The following is a 19,200-nucleotide window of genomic DNA, read 5'->3' as shown; positions in this document are numbered from 1 at the left end:
GGCAGCGCGACAGGACTGCTAAGAACTGGAAGTAAACGATAATGTGTTGAAGCTGAGGACATAGGTAGGTAGTCCGTGTAGCGGCTTGTAGACCCCAGAAAGCATTCTGGAGGCTACCTTCAATCTAGTGCAAAGCAACTGAGGGTCTCTAAGCAGAAGGGGCCCCTGACCACATTTGTAGTGGGCTCTTTGGTGACGATGTTGTCAGTTTGAGCAAGGCACCTCCATTTGTTCAGAAAGAAACACAGTGGTTTTGTTTCTCTAGCCCGGGTACCAACTGAGCTCTAGGAAACCACTGCCTCTTTACTGCTGGAAAACAGAGCCCTCTCCAACCTATCTGGTGTGTGAACCCAGCAGCAGGGTCCCCAGTGCTGACAGAGGAGCTCTGGGCCAGCAGGTATGACACCAAAGATTGACTTTTGAGTCAGTTCTAAGAAACAGTGACTGCTCTCAGGACAGCAAGACAGCTACTCAAACGCTGCAGCAAACCTGGAAGATGACACATAGGCTCTGAATGAAATGGAGTGAGAACAGGTCCCAAGATCCATCAGCGGTCAGTTTCAGAACTGACTGGGCTACATGACATCCCCCTGAGTCCCTGTCCTGCACCCTCTGACTGGTCAGGACCTACCCATTCTGATTCCCCGTTAGAGCACTCTGCTGGCAGGACTTCTTAATGGCCTGTTTCCTCCACACAGCAGGAAGATCCACAGAGCAGGAGAAGCAGGGATCTTCAGTCACCACTTAATCACTAAGGCCTGGTACTGTGCTGGACACTTGTAAGTGCCTGGTAATGTTGGTTTGTTTCATTTGTCTTATGTTCTACAACACTGCATTGTCATTGTGGATTTTTTTTTTCAATCTCCCTCTGTGAGTTCTTTGAGAGCAATGTCACCATGTTTGCATCTGCAGTTGGCACTTGATATAGGATTGTCTGTTAAGTAGTGCATAGGTAAAGGAATTAATATGAAGGCACTTCACGAATGCCAACAGCCCCACCTTCTCTCTAGAATCCTACATACCATCAGTATTCACTGATGAAAGATGCTCGCTTAACACTGACGGTTAATGCATTCCTACATTTTAATACACAATCAAAAAGAGAATGCATGTAAAAACTGCTGAACTCCAAATAAGGTCTATAACTGGGTTAATAGTAGTGAATCAGTTCCCCAGTGTTGACAAGGTATGGTGGTCACACAAGATGTTATCTTTGGGAAAGCTGAATGAAGGGAACAGGGGATGTCTCTGAATTCTTTTCACAACTTCCTGGGAGTTTAAAACAGTTTTAAAATAGATTATAATGACTCAAAAACAAATTTTAATTTTTTTGCTCTTTACCTCTTTATATATTTTCATATTTTTTACTTCTAATTTTCATATCTATTTTGAGCACAGCTGAGAAAAATGTAATGATTTAAATGATGCTGTCACACACTACACCAGCAAACAGGAAAGATAATGCCCCAATTCTGGGCACTGTTCTTTTGGTCCTGACAGGTTGGCATTTAAAATATGCTGGGAGAGGAACAAGAGGCATTACTTTTGCCTGATTCAAGCATATCCTCGAAATGGTAGTTTCATAAACAAAGTGCCGACGGCTATGATCTTCTCTCCTCTCCTCCTTTTATCCTAAGTCAGGTCAATAAGTCTGCCTTCTGCAGAGCCCCGGTTTTGGAAGATAGAGAGCAATTACAGACTACAGGGAACTGTTAGTGGAAAACTCACAGGAAGCCAGAGTGCCTTTAAACTTCCTTCGGCAGAGCACCATTCTTTGAAAAAAATGTCAATGTTAGAAAACGATGTTTTAAACAAATGTTTAGTGTGTACACTCTCATGGTGTTCCTGGAGTTTTTAAATTACATTTTCAAGAGCCCACTGTCAGTTACGTGGATAACAATATGGGTCATGACTTCAAAAATCTGAAGCATGGTAGGCAATTTTTCTACTACTGGAAGATCTGAAAACCACCAATAAGAAATCCCTGTGTACACAGATTAAGGTGAAATTGCAGTTTATCTTAAACTGCTTAAACATGGAAGGTCAACAAGAACTTCCCCAGCATAAAAATCTGTAATTTCCAATACCATTCAATTAATAAGCTTCCTAGAAATCCATGTGATGAAAATTATGACAAACCCTGGAGATACCATAAAGTCAAATTCAAAGATAAATGACATTCCTCCATATAATCATCCTTTTTTTTTTCTGAAAACTGAAAACCTGTGAATAGGTACATCTAAGAAGAGTACCTGCTCAGAAGTCCCTGTGGTTTTGTGATAACCTGTTTAAATCAAGTTCAGCTCTAGGGATGGCACTGGGACATCATCTTAGCAACCCACAGGCTTGCCTGGAAAAGAGGTGGAAGGACCGTGTATGATAACCAGGTGCAGAAGGAGAATGCCTCTCTGATGACTGGAAAAGCTCATTAAACAAGGGCATCCATCTTTACTTCTTCAGGGTAACAGCCACACATTGTAGAGACAGAATTTCACTTAATAAAAGAAAGGGAGGGGAAAGTACAAGAATGTTTTTAATATTTGGCTTATCGATTCACGAATCAAAGAAGAAGAAACTATAATTATCTCTGGTTGTATCAGAACTGAGAAATTTCTTCCACACAATCTTTTGTGTGGCGGGAACAAAGCTTTATTCCAAAGAAAATTCACTTTAAAATATCCCCAAAGAGATAAAATACCCGCAAGATTCTACAGCTCTTTAATGCTTGCCATGGGCCAAATTGTGCAATTAGAATCAGTCACTTTAAGTGCTGAAGTCATATAATGCTAATAGATCACTTTATAATGTGAGCAGTTTTTAAAAGTCGTATTTAATTCTCCATTATCACTGGACTGAATGCTAGCTGTGTCCATACAATCGGTTAGAGATTCTCAAGTCCAGAGAAGACAGACGGCCACTTGCTAGGGCAGTGCTCTACCCTGGCTTTCATTCTGAAATCTGAATTGGAACTCTAAAATAGACCATATTTCCACTTTCTTCCTAACTGTGTTTATTTTTATTTCCAAACCAAATGACAAGGGCTCCTTTTGGTTTTGTAATTATTTTATTTCAAAAAGTACAGATTGAGACAAAATCCCCTGTGGGGTGTGTGTGTGTGTGTGTGTACGAACATGTGTGTGGTTTTCTTTAAGAAAATGAAATGAACCATAAAATAAGCCCTTAACAGTAACCTTAGAAATAAAACAAAATCATTTACAACACATGGGATTGTTGCAGGATATGTCAAGATTAGATGGTTTAAGGGAGCTCTCCTGAATGTGGAAGCAATTATCATGAAATTCATGACTCATTAGCAAACATTCCATATTGTTCCTCATTTCTGGGTCAATGTTATTAGGAAATATAGACTTAAGATTTAGCTGTTTCATTGACTTTAGAGCCAGATTAGAGATAGTTGGACCATATGATAATATAAAGCAAAGATTCTGTGCTTTTGAAGTTCTTCACTTCTCAGACATAGGCAGTTTGGTCCTGGAGTTAAGTATGAATGAAATAACCTCAAAAGCATATAGGTAAGAATGAAGTTGGTGATAGAAGGGTCGTCTGCAAATGGAAAGCAAGAGTGCACGCTGCACATACGTACTAGCGGATGTCAGCTGGGATTTCGCAGACACGCTGCTTGGTATGCAAAATGGCTGGTGAACTCAAGTACCCAATACTGTATATAATGGGAACCAGATGTCTAACAGAGAGAGAAAAATATTTTATAGCAATAAATGTGACATTGACTCTTAAAGGGTTTGCTGCTTTTAAACAACTTCCCAATCTTTCCTTTTCCTCGTGCATTTTAAAGCAGATCGTGGAAAGAAACTATTTTCACATTTTTAAAGAAAAAGTGTTTAACTCGCCATGAACTTCTAAATTGCATACATAAGGAGAAATGATCTGAAAGAGATAATTTTGGAATTTATGAAAGCCCTGTGCCCCACAATGCAAAAAAAAAAAAAATTACTAAGGCTAATAAGGCATAATTCCTCCTGCCCTTTAAGAACTTAAAATATACAAGATGTGATAAGATGCATACAGCTGTTATGGGGACATGGCCAAAGCAGGCCCTGGGAAAGGGACAAACAGTACTCTGAGGACTTAAGAGGAGGCCGAGAAAACTCCTCGGGCTGGCCGGTCCCATGAAGAAGGAGCCCTCTAACTCGTCCTGCTCTAGGCCTCCCGTTGGCTCCTCTGCATGCACCAGTGTTGCCCTGATGAAGGCCTCCAGCTCTCTGGCTTGCCACTGCACTGGTCTCCTAGCAGTTCTGCCCTCAGCTTCCCCCAACCCACTCCCAATATAACCCTCATTTTGCTGCTGGGCTTGTTGGTGTTCAGTTGCTCAGTCATGTCTGACTCTTTGAGACCCCATGGACTGCAGCACGCCAGGCTTCCCTGTCCTTCACTATCTCCCGGAGTTTGCTCAAACTCATGTCCATTGAATCGATGATGCCATTTCACCATTTCTCACCCTCTGCCACCCCCTTCTCCTCCTTCCCTCAATCCTTTCCCAGCATCAGGGTCTTTCCCAATGAATGGACTCTTCGCATCAGGTGGCCAAAGTCTTGGAGCTTCAGCTTCAGCATCAGTCTTCCTGCTGGGGTAGGGGTTCTGAAGCCTTGGTTCTATAAAGGAAGCTGGTTAAGTTGCAAGCTCTCTAGTTTGGCCTGGGTCCACATCTTGCCTTGTCATTTTCTGGTTGTGACCTTGAGGAATTCACTTATCCAACTTCCTTCAAACCTGTATTTTTTTCATCTGTAGGATGAGGATAACCAAAGTGCAGATCTCATGGGTTTGGTGTCAGGAATTGATGAAGTCTGCACAGAATGTGCTTGAAAGTCAGGACTCTGTTGGTAGAAACTCTTTTAGCTCTTCTACTATAAATCATCAGATCCAGGTTTTTAAAAGACAAAATCTAATGTGCTTATTTTGGCGTGCCAGACTGCTCAGAGAGAAGCTGGTGTTTGCCTGCTTCTCTAATTCTTTCTCTCAATCCCCTCCCTCAAATACACGACTCTCCTCCCATCCTTGTCTGCTTATCATCATCCAAAGAGGCCTTTGGGCTCCAGCCCCTGCACATTTCCACAGGTTACCCTGCCTGACATGGATGCCTCACCTTCCACCTTCCTACACAGGCAATGCTTGCTGACCCTGCTGGTCTGCTGTCTAAGAGATCTCTCTGTCTTCCCTGACATCCTATGAAAAAAAAAAAATAGTGTTCCCTTTATGAGGCCAATGGTTGCAAACTCAGGGTGCACACAGATAGCATAGCTAAGTGAAGCAGGACAAGGTGATCAGTAGGGAGCGGTGAGGACTGTGGCGAAAAGGAGAACCCCTGCCCTGGCTAAAGGGTCAGCCACTCCTCACTGCTGCCATGAGAAAATGAGCATTCAGTATTGCCAAAACTTCCATTGCTTCAAAGGAAGAAAGAAATCTACATTCTCACCTGAAATCTCCGGTCGTTAATTGTTGACACCTAAAAGGATTTTTGCTTCCCAGGTGGCACTAGTGGTAAAGAAGCCACCTGCTAATGCAGGAGACAGAAGAGATGAGGGTTTAATCCCTGGGTCAGGAAGATCCCCTGGAGGAGGAAATGGCAACCCACTCCAGTATCCTGCCTGGAGAATCCCATGAACAGAGCAGCCTGGAGGGCTATAGACCATAGGGTCACAAAGAGTCAGACAGGATTGAAGCAACTTAGCACACACGCCAAAAGTTTATTAATGCTATAACTTTGGGCCAGACAAAACCCTCTGGGGACCAAATGGCTAACTGTATGCAGACCTTGGCTCTTGAGTCACCAGACTTAGGGATTTCCTTACAGGTGCACCCCTCCGTTCTTTGCCTATAATTGTTAGCACACCTACTTCTCCAAGAAGGACAAGGAGTATGTTGGGCGTGCTTTGTCTATCCAATGCCTGTCGCGAGTGGCTCAAAAAAGCATCTCAGAGAAGTTTACACTGATGTTTCCTGAATCTGAAAGACAGGGTAGGGTCTGCAGGTGGGAGGTCGTTCCAGGCAGGTAAAGAATCAAGGAGTTCCCATTCCAAATGTCCCTCTTTCTAAAGAGAAAAGATTTTATAGATATCATAAGCCTTGGGCAGTATGTGACTTCCTTAGAACTGTCTGGGACTCTTCCTACAAAGTTTCAAAGTCTACTCCATGATTAGCAACACTGGAATCAGCCCTAAAAAGATAAACCTAGTCTACACAGCCTACATATAAACTTAATCTGTACCTGGCATGCAAGTGAATAACTCAATGAATGAGCTAAATCTTCCTGCCAGAACCCCAACTCAAGTGTCAGACATGACACTGTCTTAATTTTGTTGGAAGGTGACCAGAGAGCAAATGCTGGATCAGAGACAAGCTGTCTCTGAAACTGTGGACAAGAAAAAGAAAATAGTGAAGACTGAGATGTGGACAACTTAGAAGATCCAGCAAAAGCGATGACAGTATTTTTTTTTAACTTTTTGAATGCCCACAGTCTTTAATCTGATGAGGTCCTTACTTCAAGGGATGAAAAGTAAAAGTGCTAATCATTTCATTACATCCAACTCTTTGTGACCCCATGGACTGTAGCCTGCCAGGCTCCTCTGTCCATGGGATTCTCCAGGCGAGAATACTGGAGTGGGTTGTCATTCCCTTCTTCAGGGCATCTTCCCAACCCAGGATTGAACCCAGGTCACTTGCAATGCAGGTAGATTCATTTACCGTCTGAGCCACTTAGGGAATTATCATTCATAAATGCTTGGCTGTAAGTATGTCCATTGCAGCTTTGTTTACAATGTTGAAAAAATATAGGAATTGTTACATGAGAGCAGTAATAGAGGATTTACTATTGTTAGTATTCATTAATTAATAAACTATTATTAATAATTTACTGTTATGAATGACTATTATTAACAACAGGTGAAATCTACTGAACTCTTATTTATGTGGCAAGCTATGTACTTGGAATGTTGGGTTCCTTTTATCACTTAACCATAATGTTCTATCCATCTTACAGATGAGGACTCTGAGACACAAGAGTGTTTAAATAATTGGTCTGAATCACATAGCACAGGCATTTGAACTCAGTACTTATTTAATACCAGAGCTTAAGCAGGATCTTCCCCTTCTCCTGTAAATAACTGACATCCACTGTGGTCACTGTGAAGTCACCAAAATTATAATCTAGGAGAATATAGGATGATACAGACAAGACTGCTATAAGGTGGAAAAAGCAGGTTACAGAAAAAGTTCATCTTGCTCTGGCAATGTTAGAGGAAAATATCAGAATCCATCAGACACTGCTCCATCAGTGAAGAAGGATTTGAAGTGAGAAGAAAGACTATCTCACAAAAATCACTGCAGGTCAGTGCCAGATACAAGGAGTACCTCTAGCATCCTTCCATTTGTTCCTCTGCTTCTCACCCTCTGTCTCGTTTACTTGTCTCTTGCAAACCACCTTCTTCTGTAATCCCACCTCAGTTTAACCCAGCTGGGGCCTGAGATTCCCCCTCGTCCACTTAGCTGGGGCCTGGAGCTCGAGTTCTCTAACAACTGATCCACAAAACAGTAAATGGCCAAGAGGAAAGCACTGTCCATCTAAGAAATAATTCTATTGTTTGTAACTAAAAACCAAAAATATGTGGCAAAAAGATGGCAAAGACCCACATCAAGGTATTAACAGAGTTTAAATACACATTTTTCTGCTTATGTTTGCTTCTCTATGCATTCTAAGTTTTCTACAGCACATATAAATTATAGCTGAACAGCAGACCCCACCTGAAAGTTGTTGCATGTAGAGCAAGACCTCACCTTGAAGATGTCAAAGTTGTATTGATGGGACTTCCCTGGTGGTCCAGTGATTAAGCCTGTGTCTTCCAATGCATGGGAAGCAGGTTCGATCCATGGCTGGGGAGCTAAGATTCCACGTGCCTTGCAGCCAAAAAAACAAAACATGAAACAAGCAATATTGTAACAAATTCAAAAGACTTTTAAAAATGGTCCAAATTAAAAAAAAAAATCTCTAAAAGAAAAAAAAAAACTTGTATTGTTGGAGATGGTAAACATTAACTGCTCCCAGGCCATTGCTCCATAACTACACGCTGAGCTAACGGCTCCTAGGATAGACAAGCCAGAGCAGAGAAGAAAGGCATGAAGTACATGGAATGTAAGACATCACTGCAGAAGGCAAGAGACTGTGTCCATAAAAGGGGAAACCAAAATGAAAATACATATTTCAAACAATCAGGTGGAGAATGGACAAGGAAAAGCAGGTTCATTGCTTTGGTCTGAAAAATGGCGGTGTGGTTGCAGGTAGCGAGGAAGCAGAACAAGAAGCAAGGCTTTTCCACGCACAGAAAGGAAAGCTGAAGTGCTGCCGGGGGAGATGAAGGGATGGAAAGATTGTTAGGCCCACAGAAGGTACAGTACACAGAAGACTGGGACAGTAGTGTAACCACGGTGGAGCAGGAGAAGAACAGCAAAGAAACCGGAGAATGCAACACCGAGGACATTTGGGCTGAAATAAAGCTGGCAAGCACCCGCAGTTCAGAGTTAGGAATGTCACCCACTGCGGTCTTATTTATCTTTCAATTCTCCTCAATCACACTCTGCTGGTGGCCTTTCTGTAGGCAAGTGTTCATCTTGTCTATCACTTGGTGCTTGTTTCCCTATCATCCTGCTCACCTGGAGAATAGATATTTCATTCCTTTTCACTAATTACTTCATTGAATTTTTTACAACTCCAACTAGACAGGAAGCTCCTGGAGACTGGAATGCTATGATGAGAGATCGGCAATTTTAAGAGGTGTCCACAAGCTTTCTAACGCTCTTCAAATCCAGAGAAGGGGTCTATGTGCTCTCGCCTTGAATCTGAGCTGACCTGAGTGACTGGTGGACCCGTGATGGATGTGCCTGGGCTAGGACAGAAAAGGACGTTCCAGCCTTTGCCTTGTTCTCTTGGGATGCTGTCTTTGGAAACCTGAGTGTCCAGGAAAGGAGCATAAGAGCAATTCTGTCAGGAAGCTCAGGTCACAGGGAATGAGCAAGCGCTCCAGCTGACAGTCCCAGCGGAGAAAGCAGCAGAGAACGCAGTGGAGAAGGGCTGGCATCAACCATCACACCTGTGAGCGAGGCGGTCTCAGTGGTCACTCCAGTCTCTGCCATCTCATCCTTCTGGAAGGCTCTTTGAGACCCACCCAGCTGAACTCTGCAAACACTCAGAACCATGACGGATAATATAAAATGTCTGTTGTGGTTTTATGTGCGTATATGTCAGGGTGAATCTCTCGTGTAGAAACAGATAACTGGAGCAGGCACTGTTGGTTCTCAACAAATATGTGTTACATTTCATTCAACAGCAGACTAGGGATGGCAACGTTGTCTTTTGATCTTTTTCTCCCTTTTTGTCTTTCTCTCCATTATTTTCTGTTCTATAATCAGGCTCTCCTTATATCCTCAGTCTCTCTCTCTTTCTTTCTCTCTCTCCAAATCTACAATTGTCCCCGTGGAAAAGAGCTCCATCCAGAAAGCCAGGCTTCTCTTCATACCTATAAAAGGCTTTTCCCTCTCTCTTTTGGAGTGTAGGTGCACGTGTGTGTGTGTGTGTTACTTGTTCAGTCATATTCGACTCTTTGCGACTTCATGAACTGTTACCCACCAGTCTCCCCTGTCCATGGAATTCTCCAGGCAAGCATACTGGAGTGTGTTGCCATTCCCTTCCCCAGGGGATCTTCTAACCCAGGGATTGAAGCTAGGTCTCCTGCTTTGCAGGCAGATTCTTTATCGTCTGAGCCACCAGGGAAGTCCTCTTTTGGTGTAAAAGAGCCCAAATTCTTCATTAAAAAAAAAATTGTTCTCCTTTTCCTGTTCTTTGCTGACTTTAGTCCTCCTTCCCCAATGATCTTTGAGTCTTGGGTGTACTTTTCAGGTTGTAAAGATTAGGAGCAAGCTTCTCTAGCTGTTATGCTCTTGGTCATAACCTTACTCACACCTGGAAAGCACAACTGTTTTGGCCACCTTGGGATCGTCCTGTGGCTGTCCCACCTGTCGGCTGCAGAAGTCCCAGCTCGCTTCCCCAGGCAGTACAGGGGGTCCGCAGGCAGCAGCCACATCAGGAGCCTGAGGGGTAGACAGCAAGCAGGGTGGTCAGAACCGCTGTGATGAGGGTGCTGAGTGCCGCTTCCAAAGAGGTCTCATAGGAGAGATGCTCGGACGTTGTAATCTGGAGATGACTCACCTGGCCTGGAGAGGCACTGACTGTGTCACCTGAATGGTCACCGAACAGCTGAAAAAGAACAGAAGCTGAGAGATAGGCAAAAACCAGACCAGAAGATTCCCCAGCCCCTTGTGCGCAAGGGTGTGCTTTCCATCTGTGCTTGCCCCCTGAGGAGCAGCCCGCGCTGGGACCTGGAAACACCACCTGTGATAAGCCCATGTGGGCGCACACTGACGGAGCCCTGCGGCTGCAGGAACGCACGGGGATTCCGGAGGCGCATGGAGCTGCCCAGCAGAGAAAGGAAAAAGCCACCCCCAGGAATGGCAAACACGCTGCTAAAAGGACCACGTGCAGGCTTGGCCCAGCACACCAGCAGCAGGCAAAGTAATATCATCTCAGGTCAAGGAGAAAACCCACAGCCCAAAATAGACACCCTCCCCAGTTGCCGCTGGGTCTAAAATTATACCATCGAAGATTTATTCCTTTGCACACCTCACTTTCCCTGGGGGCCAGTCTGGGTGGGGGCAGGGACAGGCACCCATATGTCTTCACATAAAGGTGTAAAAGGCCTGACAGCTCCGGGAGTTATGTGGGGGCGGGAAAGGAAGGGAGGTGTTGAAAGGAGTGGAACAAGGCAAAGGAAGTGTTGGTGAGGAATACCAAAAGGAAACTTCTCCTATTTCAGAGTTTTACCCAGAAGGAAGCTAGCTGGCAGCTACATCATAAAACCAAGGCCTGAGCGATTTGCCAGTAAATCTGAACCATGCATGTAAACAATTCAAATCATTCATTCCTTGAAATGTCTTTATAATATATCATTATGCAGAGCTGGACACGCCTCTGCTTCAAATTGCTCAAAGGGTCGTGGGGTAAGGGGTGGGGAAGGGCAGGCGGAGGGAGGGGGAACAAATGAACGGGCGATTAGAAAGTATAACAAGAGGAAACAGAGAAAATGTCAGACTGGCACACAAAAGGAAGCTACAGGCAGGTAATCAGACCATCCTCAATCAAAGGCACCATTTCTGGGGCAAGATGTCCTCAGAAATTCAGGCAAGGCCTCTGTCTTTACACACAAAAGTTTGATTAACCTGACCCTAGAAGATTAAGCTGTAAGCAAAATAAAAACAAATAATCACTACTGATTATTTGTAGACCTCCAGTCTACTGTCCCAACAACAACCAGCTCCATCCTCTTCTATCTTTAAAGTCCTTAAAATATAGACAAGAATGTCAGAAAGGTACGCCCCCATCCTCCTTTCTTAAGCTACCTCTGGGGCAGAAAGCCAAGTACATGGATGCCATGGATGAGCGTTAGGTAGAGGCAAGACTCCAAATAGGGAACAGTAGAAGGATAAAAGTGAAAGACAAGGAAAGAGAGCAGAGTGCTGCGAATGAGAAACGTGTTCACACCATTCGGCCATTTATAAAGGGCTGTCATTTAACCTGACCTCCAGTCCTCCCAACTCAGTGAAGAAAGGAAGTTTTAGACCTCTTTGTATGAATGAGAACACGGTGAATGAGAGAAATTCGGCGACTTGGCCAAAGTCATACAGTTGGGTATTTAGGGACATGGACAGGTCTCGAAAGCTGAGTCTAACTGAATAAATGCCCTATTCCTTCTACTCTAATAGTCTTTGGAGTTACTGAACCCAGGGATTCAAGAAATGTTCCTCCTGGGTCTGTTGGTAATACACTGATGATTTCTGTAACTAAGATTTCCCTTCTTAGCCTTGATTCATTTTTTTACTCAGCCACAACTGAATCTCAACCAGAGCCAGGCCTTGATCTAGGAATTGAAATGCACCTACGTGGGGATTTCACATAGATGACTCCATGATGGTCAATCTCAAATGTCCCCTTTACAGATGGATATTTTGCCAGGCGACCTCAAGTGGCCCCTGGCATCCTTTCCTAGTGACAATTGTCTAATTTCCCCAGAATGTGTAAGACATCTGAAACAATGTAGATCCTATCTTTATCCACTGTTTTACTACTTGTCTTCTCTCTCTCTAGAAAATGAGGTCGTTCAGAACAAGGACCTTCTCTTATTCAAAGCTGTCTCTCCAACACTTAAAACAATTCCTGCCCAGAATAGGTGCTTTAAAATATCTGTGTAATAAATGACGCTGAAAATCACAGAGAACTTTTCCCAGTGCCTACTATGTGTCCAAAGCAGTATGAGACTGTTTGCCTCAGCCCCAGTCCAAGGGGGCTTAAAATTTAATCAAGATTATACATGTCTAAATAGAAAGTACATGAAGAAGATGGGATTTTAATAATGGCAGAGAAAGGACCTGGAAGAATTAAAGCTCAATTTGAAATGCCTGTACACTGTACCACTTAATGCAAGAACAAGAGCCATCTTGTGATAATAAAAGGTAACAAATTTAAAATGAATAAAAGGAAACACTTTTTTAAAACAGCATATAATCTACCTGTGGAATTCACTGCCGCAGGATATTATTGAGGCAAACAGTCTAGCAAGATTCAAGAAAGGATTAGACATTTATATGAATAGGAATAATATTGGCAGTTACACTAACTAGGTTAAAAAGTTACAAGGCATGTCCGTCCTGGGCTCCAGGGCATAACTGCTCACCAGCTGGGGTGAGGAAGGAATTTCCCCTTGTGATAGAGCATTGCATAATTGGCCAGATGCACAATGGCTGGTATTTTTGCAGTCTTCTGTAACAGAGGTAGAGACCACTGCCCAGGGGAAGTTTCTGCAGAAGTCAGACCAATGACCTCTTACCATGGTTATTTCTGTCTTCCTGTTATACAGTCCTGAATAGAAGGTAGAGAAAACACATAAATTTGGAGGGGATTTTTACCTGAAGATTTTTCAACTTCAGAAAACAGAAAAGGTAAAAATAACTTTCTTCTTTTTCATGATGAAACTATCTCAGAAAATGAAATCGTACTCTAGCTGTAATCTTATTAGTGGCATAGCCAGCAGCTCTAGGAGGCTACCTGTGCAATTCCAAACCTCAGCAGGAGTCCTGGGAAAATCGTGTATAAGGGCATCATCCATCCATCTTTCACAGCCATCTAACACTACGCCTTCTGCGTGTGCACTTAACACATATGTGTTTAATGAAAGTGCATTTTTGCAGATGTGGGAGGAAAGCTGTTCATAATGCAGTCCACTCACATTGTGAAGCTTTTCTCTTTGTTAGAGAATCAGTTACACTGCCAGGCACTTCCTTTAATTCTTATAATGCATGCATGCGAGTGCTCTAAGTCGCTTCAATAGTGTCCAACTCTTTGCAACCTTACAGACTTGCCTGCCATGGGTTTCTCCAGGCAAGAACCTTGGAGTGGGTTGCAATGACCTCCTCCAGGATCTTCCCAACCCAGGGATCGAACTTGCGTCTCTGACATCTCCTGCAATAGCAGGCAGGTTCTTTACCCCTAGTGCTACTTGGGAAGCCCCTTAAAATGCATATTCTCCATTTTTTCTTCATCCTAATGTGAAAAAACCAAAAAGGCAGTTGTTAGCCATGCATTGGAATACAAGTCTCCTTAATAACATGTGATCACATTAAAGAAAACATCAAAACTAAATTATTCATTATACTAACTTACTTTACAAATCTTAGCTATGCACGTGCAGACAAGACTCCAAAGAAATGGTATCAGTGTTTGAATAATTTAAGAAAAAATATCTCCCATATTGCGGGACAAAGAACATTCTGCAAGCCAAAACATAAAGGGTAATTTTAATTTAAATCCTCAAACCAGAAATGAACCCAAAAGGTTTCAAAGATCTCTAAATAAGAGTAGATAGATATACAATAAAGTGTACATATGGTAATACGATGGGATCTTGTTACTCACGGATTCCTCATCTGTGTGTTCACTCAATCAAAATTTGATCCACAATTAGATGAATGTGTGGGTTCAGTACCCACTGCTATGGAAGGCTAATTGTACTACATCATCTTATATAAAGGGTTTGAGCATCTGCAGATTTTGGTGTCCTCAGAAATACAGGAAACTATCCCAGATGGAGATGGAGAAACAACTGTATTCGTGGTTTTTTTCTGGAGAGAAAGAATCAGAGATGGACCGTAGTTATCATTAGTATTTTCAAATATGTTCTCACACAAGGTATGTTAAGAATCACTGGTCTAGGACCCATCCTACAACAAAATTCTCAAGTCATTTTGGACACAATCTTTTCCATCTGTGTACAAAAGTTGCTCTCATAAGATTTGCTTCCTTACATTCAATCATTAATACTTAATGATTGATACATGGGATCTAATTCCCACCCAGAGGAAACACCTTAAACATTTAAGGGTTCTTTTAGACAGCTATCTGTCATTTTATTTAGTGTAGGATGAATCTTTTCAAGTTTGAATGTTTTCTCTTGGTTTAAGTTTTCCTACTTACTTTTTCATGTGGTTACCATTAAGATTAGGGCTCGTCAGATTTTTATTTATTGGTGTTGGGTTGTTTTTGATTTGGGGTGTTTTTTTCTCTATTTTTGGTGGCTAATGCTTGTTTTTTACTTGAAATTAATCACATAGCACAAGGAATTGTATGTTGTAGAAGGTCTGTTGCCAACTAGTATGGGGTTCAAATTTCACTCCAGAAGTATTACTTTAGATAAACCAATTCCTATGACTCTCTTTCCTCCTCTGTAAATTGGAGCTATAATAAATTTGGCTTAATCTGATGAACAGATTAAAGGAAACACGACTATAAAGCATGTGCCACATTGCCTATCATATATTAAGCAGACAATAAATTTCATCTACTTTATAACTGTGGATATTTTGCCTACATATTTGTAACACTAAGAATGCATATCCTATTTCAATGTTATTATATCAGCTGCATAACAGTAAATATAAAGAAAATATTTTATACTTCCATTTTCCATATTGGTAGGTTTATATTAGGTTCTAACTATTGTAAGCAATAGTTTGATGAACATCTTCAAGCATTATCTTTTTAATTCTGAGAACAGACTCCTAGAAGTAAAATTATTTAGTCAAGCGTTGTTAAAAAAAAGCCAGTGGCTCTTGACACATGTGGTCAATTGAGGTTCCAAAAGGGTTTTGCAAATGTACCCCCCTCTCAGCCATATAGAAGTGTCAGTTTCACGACCCTTTGGTGAATAACGGGAATTACTATTTACCAGTAACAAAATAATAATGAAAAGACTCTGTACAAGCAAGCTCTGGTGTTTCCAGATCTAGGAAAATAAATATTCTGTGAATGGTACAAATTTCCATTGCTTCAGCATCAGTGAGTTTCCTTCCAAGTGTTTTCTCAAAGTGTTGCATATAACCTCTCAGAAACTTTCCAGCTCACAGTCACACACCTTGTAGTTTTCAGGCTGAGTGAAGTCACAGAGGGGAAGGCAGTTTCCTGGTTTTCCTGCCAGCTGTCCAGTGGTCCCATGAAAACCAGCGATCCAACTGTCACCACTAGCATGAAGGCACGGCATGCAGGACCATTCCCAGAGGAAATGGGACCTGGTGAGACTCATATATAAATATTTTCTTGCAAGGTGGAATACTGGAGACTGACAGCCCCATCTGACCACAAAACCTGGAAGGTGTAACCCAAGGAGGCATATCACTTGAGCCTTGAAAGGAATAATCTGAGGAGGAACAGTTGGTTTGTGCAGCTTTGCTAGAGACTAAATAATAGCTGGGTTTGTGGAAGGAGAGGAAAGAAAAGAAAGAGAATACTCTGGCCTTTGGTGGCGAGTTACTGCATGTGAGAGCTGAGGGATTGACAACGTCGAAATGGAAATTTTCTTCCTCAAGGTGACCAAATAGAGGCTTTTTCTTCCCTTTCCACATCAGTGTCCTGCTGACTCCCTCCTTCTCTTGAAACAAATCTTGAGGAGCCCCAGTTTTCACTTGAAATCTATGTGGGCATTGTTCTAACAATAAACCATCTGACCTCCCTGCTCATCCACACCAAACTCTTCAACAAGAAATCTCTTTTAAGATGCTATCACTTAGGAGGCTAGTTCAGCAGCATCTCCTGGCTCACTCACAATGCAATATTCACAGAAAAAGTAAAAACCAGAGTTGGGCTCTTTTGACATTTATAGATGGCGTAGCGTTATTTGTTAAATTCCAGAACCTGGTGTCGGGTAAACAGGCTGAAAGGATTAATGACTCCAAAGGTGAGGATCATTGGCATGGATGCCTGCACATCTGGGTATGAAGTACACCCAAAAGCAAGCAACATGGTAGAAGGGATAAAGACTCAGCCTCCCATCAATACTACCTGCATGACCCTCCACAAGCAATGAACCTCTCTGGGCCTTTGTTTCTACTCTGTTAAATGGAGACAGCAACACCTGCCTCGCAGAGTTATATCAGGAAAGTGCCAGCTCCCAGTATAGGGGAGATCTTTATGTCCACGGGCTTCCCTGGTGGCTCAGAGGGTAAAGCGTCTGCCTGCAATGCTGGAGACCTGTGTTCGATCCACGGGTTGGGAAGATCCTCTGGAGAAGGGAATGGCAACCCACTCCAGGACTCTTGCCTGGAAAATTCCACAGACAGTGGAGCCTGGTAGGCTACAGTCCATGGGATCACAAAGAGTCACACAGGACTGATCAACTTCACTTTATGTCCACACACGTGTGTCTACATGCATATGTGAGTACATGTGTACATGCATTTGAGTTTTTGAAAATCAATTACTCCTCTCCCTCTTTACAGCTCGTAAGGTGAGTTTTGAAAAGTCAATCAAGAAAGGAAGGAGAGAAACATATTTTCCTCTCCAAGAAAAATCAATTAAATGTCAAATATGAACTGTTCCTGGGAGTAAATTTTTTTAATGGGTTAAAGGCTTGGCCATTACAGACCTCCAATATGTAATTTCTAAGAAAGGACCAGGTAATATTTTTTTTAATTAAGTGGAAGATAAAATGCTCGAACCAGTGGATCCATTCAGAAACCACTTTTTTAGCCATTTTCCGGAGCTTCCCGATTGCATCATGCCTTTTAAGAGTCCGGATTTAATAGCACTTTACTTTAAACCTTCATTTGTGAAAAGCATTGATTTATGATAGGGCTGATTAAAGCAATGGTATCTTAAGCAATAATGATTTCAATTATTGGACTTTCACCAATGGGCATTATTCTGACTTACTCTCCATTCTTTCCCCATTTTGATTCACTGTAAGAGAATAGATATAATTTTGGAAAGTTCCCGCACAAACATAATATCAGAAAGAAAGGTGTAGGCAGATGGACTGCTGTACCCTTTTTGATGATGTGAGGGTGTTGCGTTTTAATATGCTTTGACAAACTAGAGCCCCAGTGAGCTCCTATCCGATACCACGAGGATTATCCAGAACTCCAAGACCACTCTAATGCCCCTGGAGCACAGAGAAGTCATAGCAATAAACATAGTAAAGACCAACCCTCCAAGCCTAGTACCTAGAAGCGCACTTTCTCTTCATGGACCTGGAGAAAACAGTTAAGCCCACACTTAGATCTGTAACTCCATTTGAAACTAGCATTGATGCAAAGCAGACCAAAGATTCCCTCCTGATCTGAAAGCCTGTCCCATGGACCAGGCTGGTAAATTAAAAAGTGAAACTGGCCTGGGGTCATATGCTAGGGAATGGTGGCAACTTGGAAGGAGCCCTGAGGAATGGGGGCAGCTGCTCCTGCGCCTCAGCTAAGCCTCACCACGTGCAGCTGTGGCCCAAAGCCTGCTGCATCTCAGGTGTCATAAGAATCCAGAAACCCACACTGCTATGTGAAGCTGAAGTTTCTCCCTTTCTGAAGGTTAGACAAGCACTGGCCAAACTGAGCCCAGAGGCCAACTCTGCTCAGATTCCTAGTGGGTGCACAAGTGGTGGATCCATCTAGTTACTGGGGGCAGGGGGGAAACATGCCACATCTTTTAAAAATTATCACAGTGTTTTTATTCCACTATTTCACAAACATTTAACAGAAATATGTGCGAAGAACTACATGCTGGGTGAAAGTGAAAGTCACTCAGTCATGTCTAACTCTTTGCCACCCCATGGACTATACAGTCCACGGAATTCCCCAGGCCAGAATACTGGAGTGGGTAGCCTATCCCTTCTCCAGGGGATCTTCCCAACCCAGGGATCGAACCCAGGTTTCCTGCATTCTGGGAGGATTCTTTACCAGCTGAGCCACAAGGGAAGCCTGGGTACTGGGAAGCAAAAAGAGAACAGTACCTTTTATCTGCCGTCAAGGAACTGACAGTCTAGCATGTATATACAGGAACTATGGAGGGCTTCCCTGGTGGCTCAGCTGGTAAAAAATTCACCCGCAATACAGAAGACCCTGGTTAGATTCCTGGGTCGGGAAGATCCCCTGGAGAAGGGATAGGCTAACCACTCCAGTATTGTTGGGCTTCCCTGGTGGCTCAGCTGGTAAAGAATCTGCCTGCAATGCAGGAGACCTGAGCTCAATCCCTGGGTTGGGAAGATCCCCTGGAAAAAGGAATAGCTACCCACTCCAGTGTTCTGGCCTGGAGAATTCCATGGACTGTACAGTCACAAAGAGTCAGACACCACTGAATGAATGACTTGCACTTTCACTTTTCATGGAGGATTTAGGGTTTAAAATTTTGAGAAGAAATAACCTAACATTGGGGCTCAATCTATCACATTCCTTTTTTGTATTTAGCTCCCTTGATATCTTTTAATTAAGTTAGTTTGTCCCTATTCTGCTTTGAAGCTTTCTTTGAATTTGAGGACTACTGCCAGGATTTCTAAAGTCCATGTTGGGTGAATTCCCATTAAAACCCCAACAATGATTGGAAGGGAAAATTCCAATTGTACCTTGACAGTTCATTTCCATCAAATCAACTTTACAGATTTCTTAGTTTGGTGCTGTTAACTGGATGCTTGTATCATTTGAATCTAGCTAGTCTGTGCTGCTATAGTTTTTATGAGAGCTGACCAGCAGATGCTTTATGTATTAATCCCTCTGGAAAATCACCTCAATAACTTTTTTAACTTTTGGTTG

At 42.6% G+C, this 19,200-nt stretch overlaps 1 protein-coding gene and 1 long non-coding RNA gene across 11 annotated transcripts in view; both read right to left on the bottom strand.

Annotated features, from left to right (window-relative positions):
- LOC113879958 overlaps nucleotides 1-19,200 on the bottom strand; it is a 77,647-nt gene that overhangs the window by 23,889 nt on the left and 34,558 nt on the right. For 3 of the 10 annotated variants that reach the window (XM_027521870.1, XM_027521874.1, XM_027521872.1), the window contains exons 1-4: nucleotides 12,813-13,532; nucleotides 10,235-10,282; nucleotides 10,042-10,116; nucleotides 7,810-7,929 (exon numbers count right to left, since the gene is read on the bottom strand). In XM_027521870.1, coding sequence (XP_027377671.1) covers nucleotides 7,810-7,929; nucleotides 10,042-10,116; nucleotides 10,235-10,282; nucleotides 12,813-12,968 — 399 coding nt within the window. In that variant the 5' untranslated portion in view covers nucleotides 12,969-13,532. Of the gene's footprint in view, nucleotides 1-5,641; nucleotides 6,069-7,809; nucleotides 7,930-8,682; nucleotides 9,632-9,787; nucleotides 10,283-12,812; nucleotides 13,533-19,200 lie in introns of those variants that run through there. The other 7 variants (XR_003507542.1, XR_003507541.1, XM_027521871.1 and 4 more) reach the window with 6 other exon arrangements.
- On the bottom strand, nucleotides 13,578-16,662 carry LOC113879959. The gene is made up of 3 exons (XR_003507544.1): nucleotides 15,546-16,662; nucleotides 14,051-14,256; nucleotides 13,578-13,678 (listed from the first exon to the last, which is right to left on the bottom strand). It is a non-coding gene; the product is annotated as an uncharacterized LOC113879959 (long non-coding RNA).

Source organism: Bos indicus x Bos taurus, chromosome 21 (assembly GCF_003369695.1).
Source record: "Bos indicus x Bos taurus breed Angus x Brahman F1 hybrid chromosome 21, Bos_hybrid_MaternalHap_v2.0, whole genome shotgun sequence".
NCBI classification, from domain to species: domain Eukaryota; kingdom Metazoa; phylum Chordata; class Mammalia; order Artiodactyla; family Bovidae; genus Bos; species Bos indicus x Bos taurus.
Note: the sequence above shows the minus strand (reverse complement) of the source record. Positions and strands in the feature narration are given on the sequence as shown.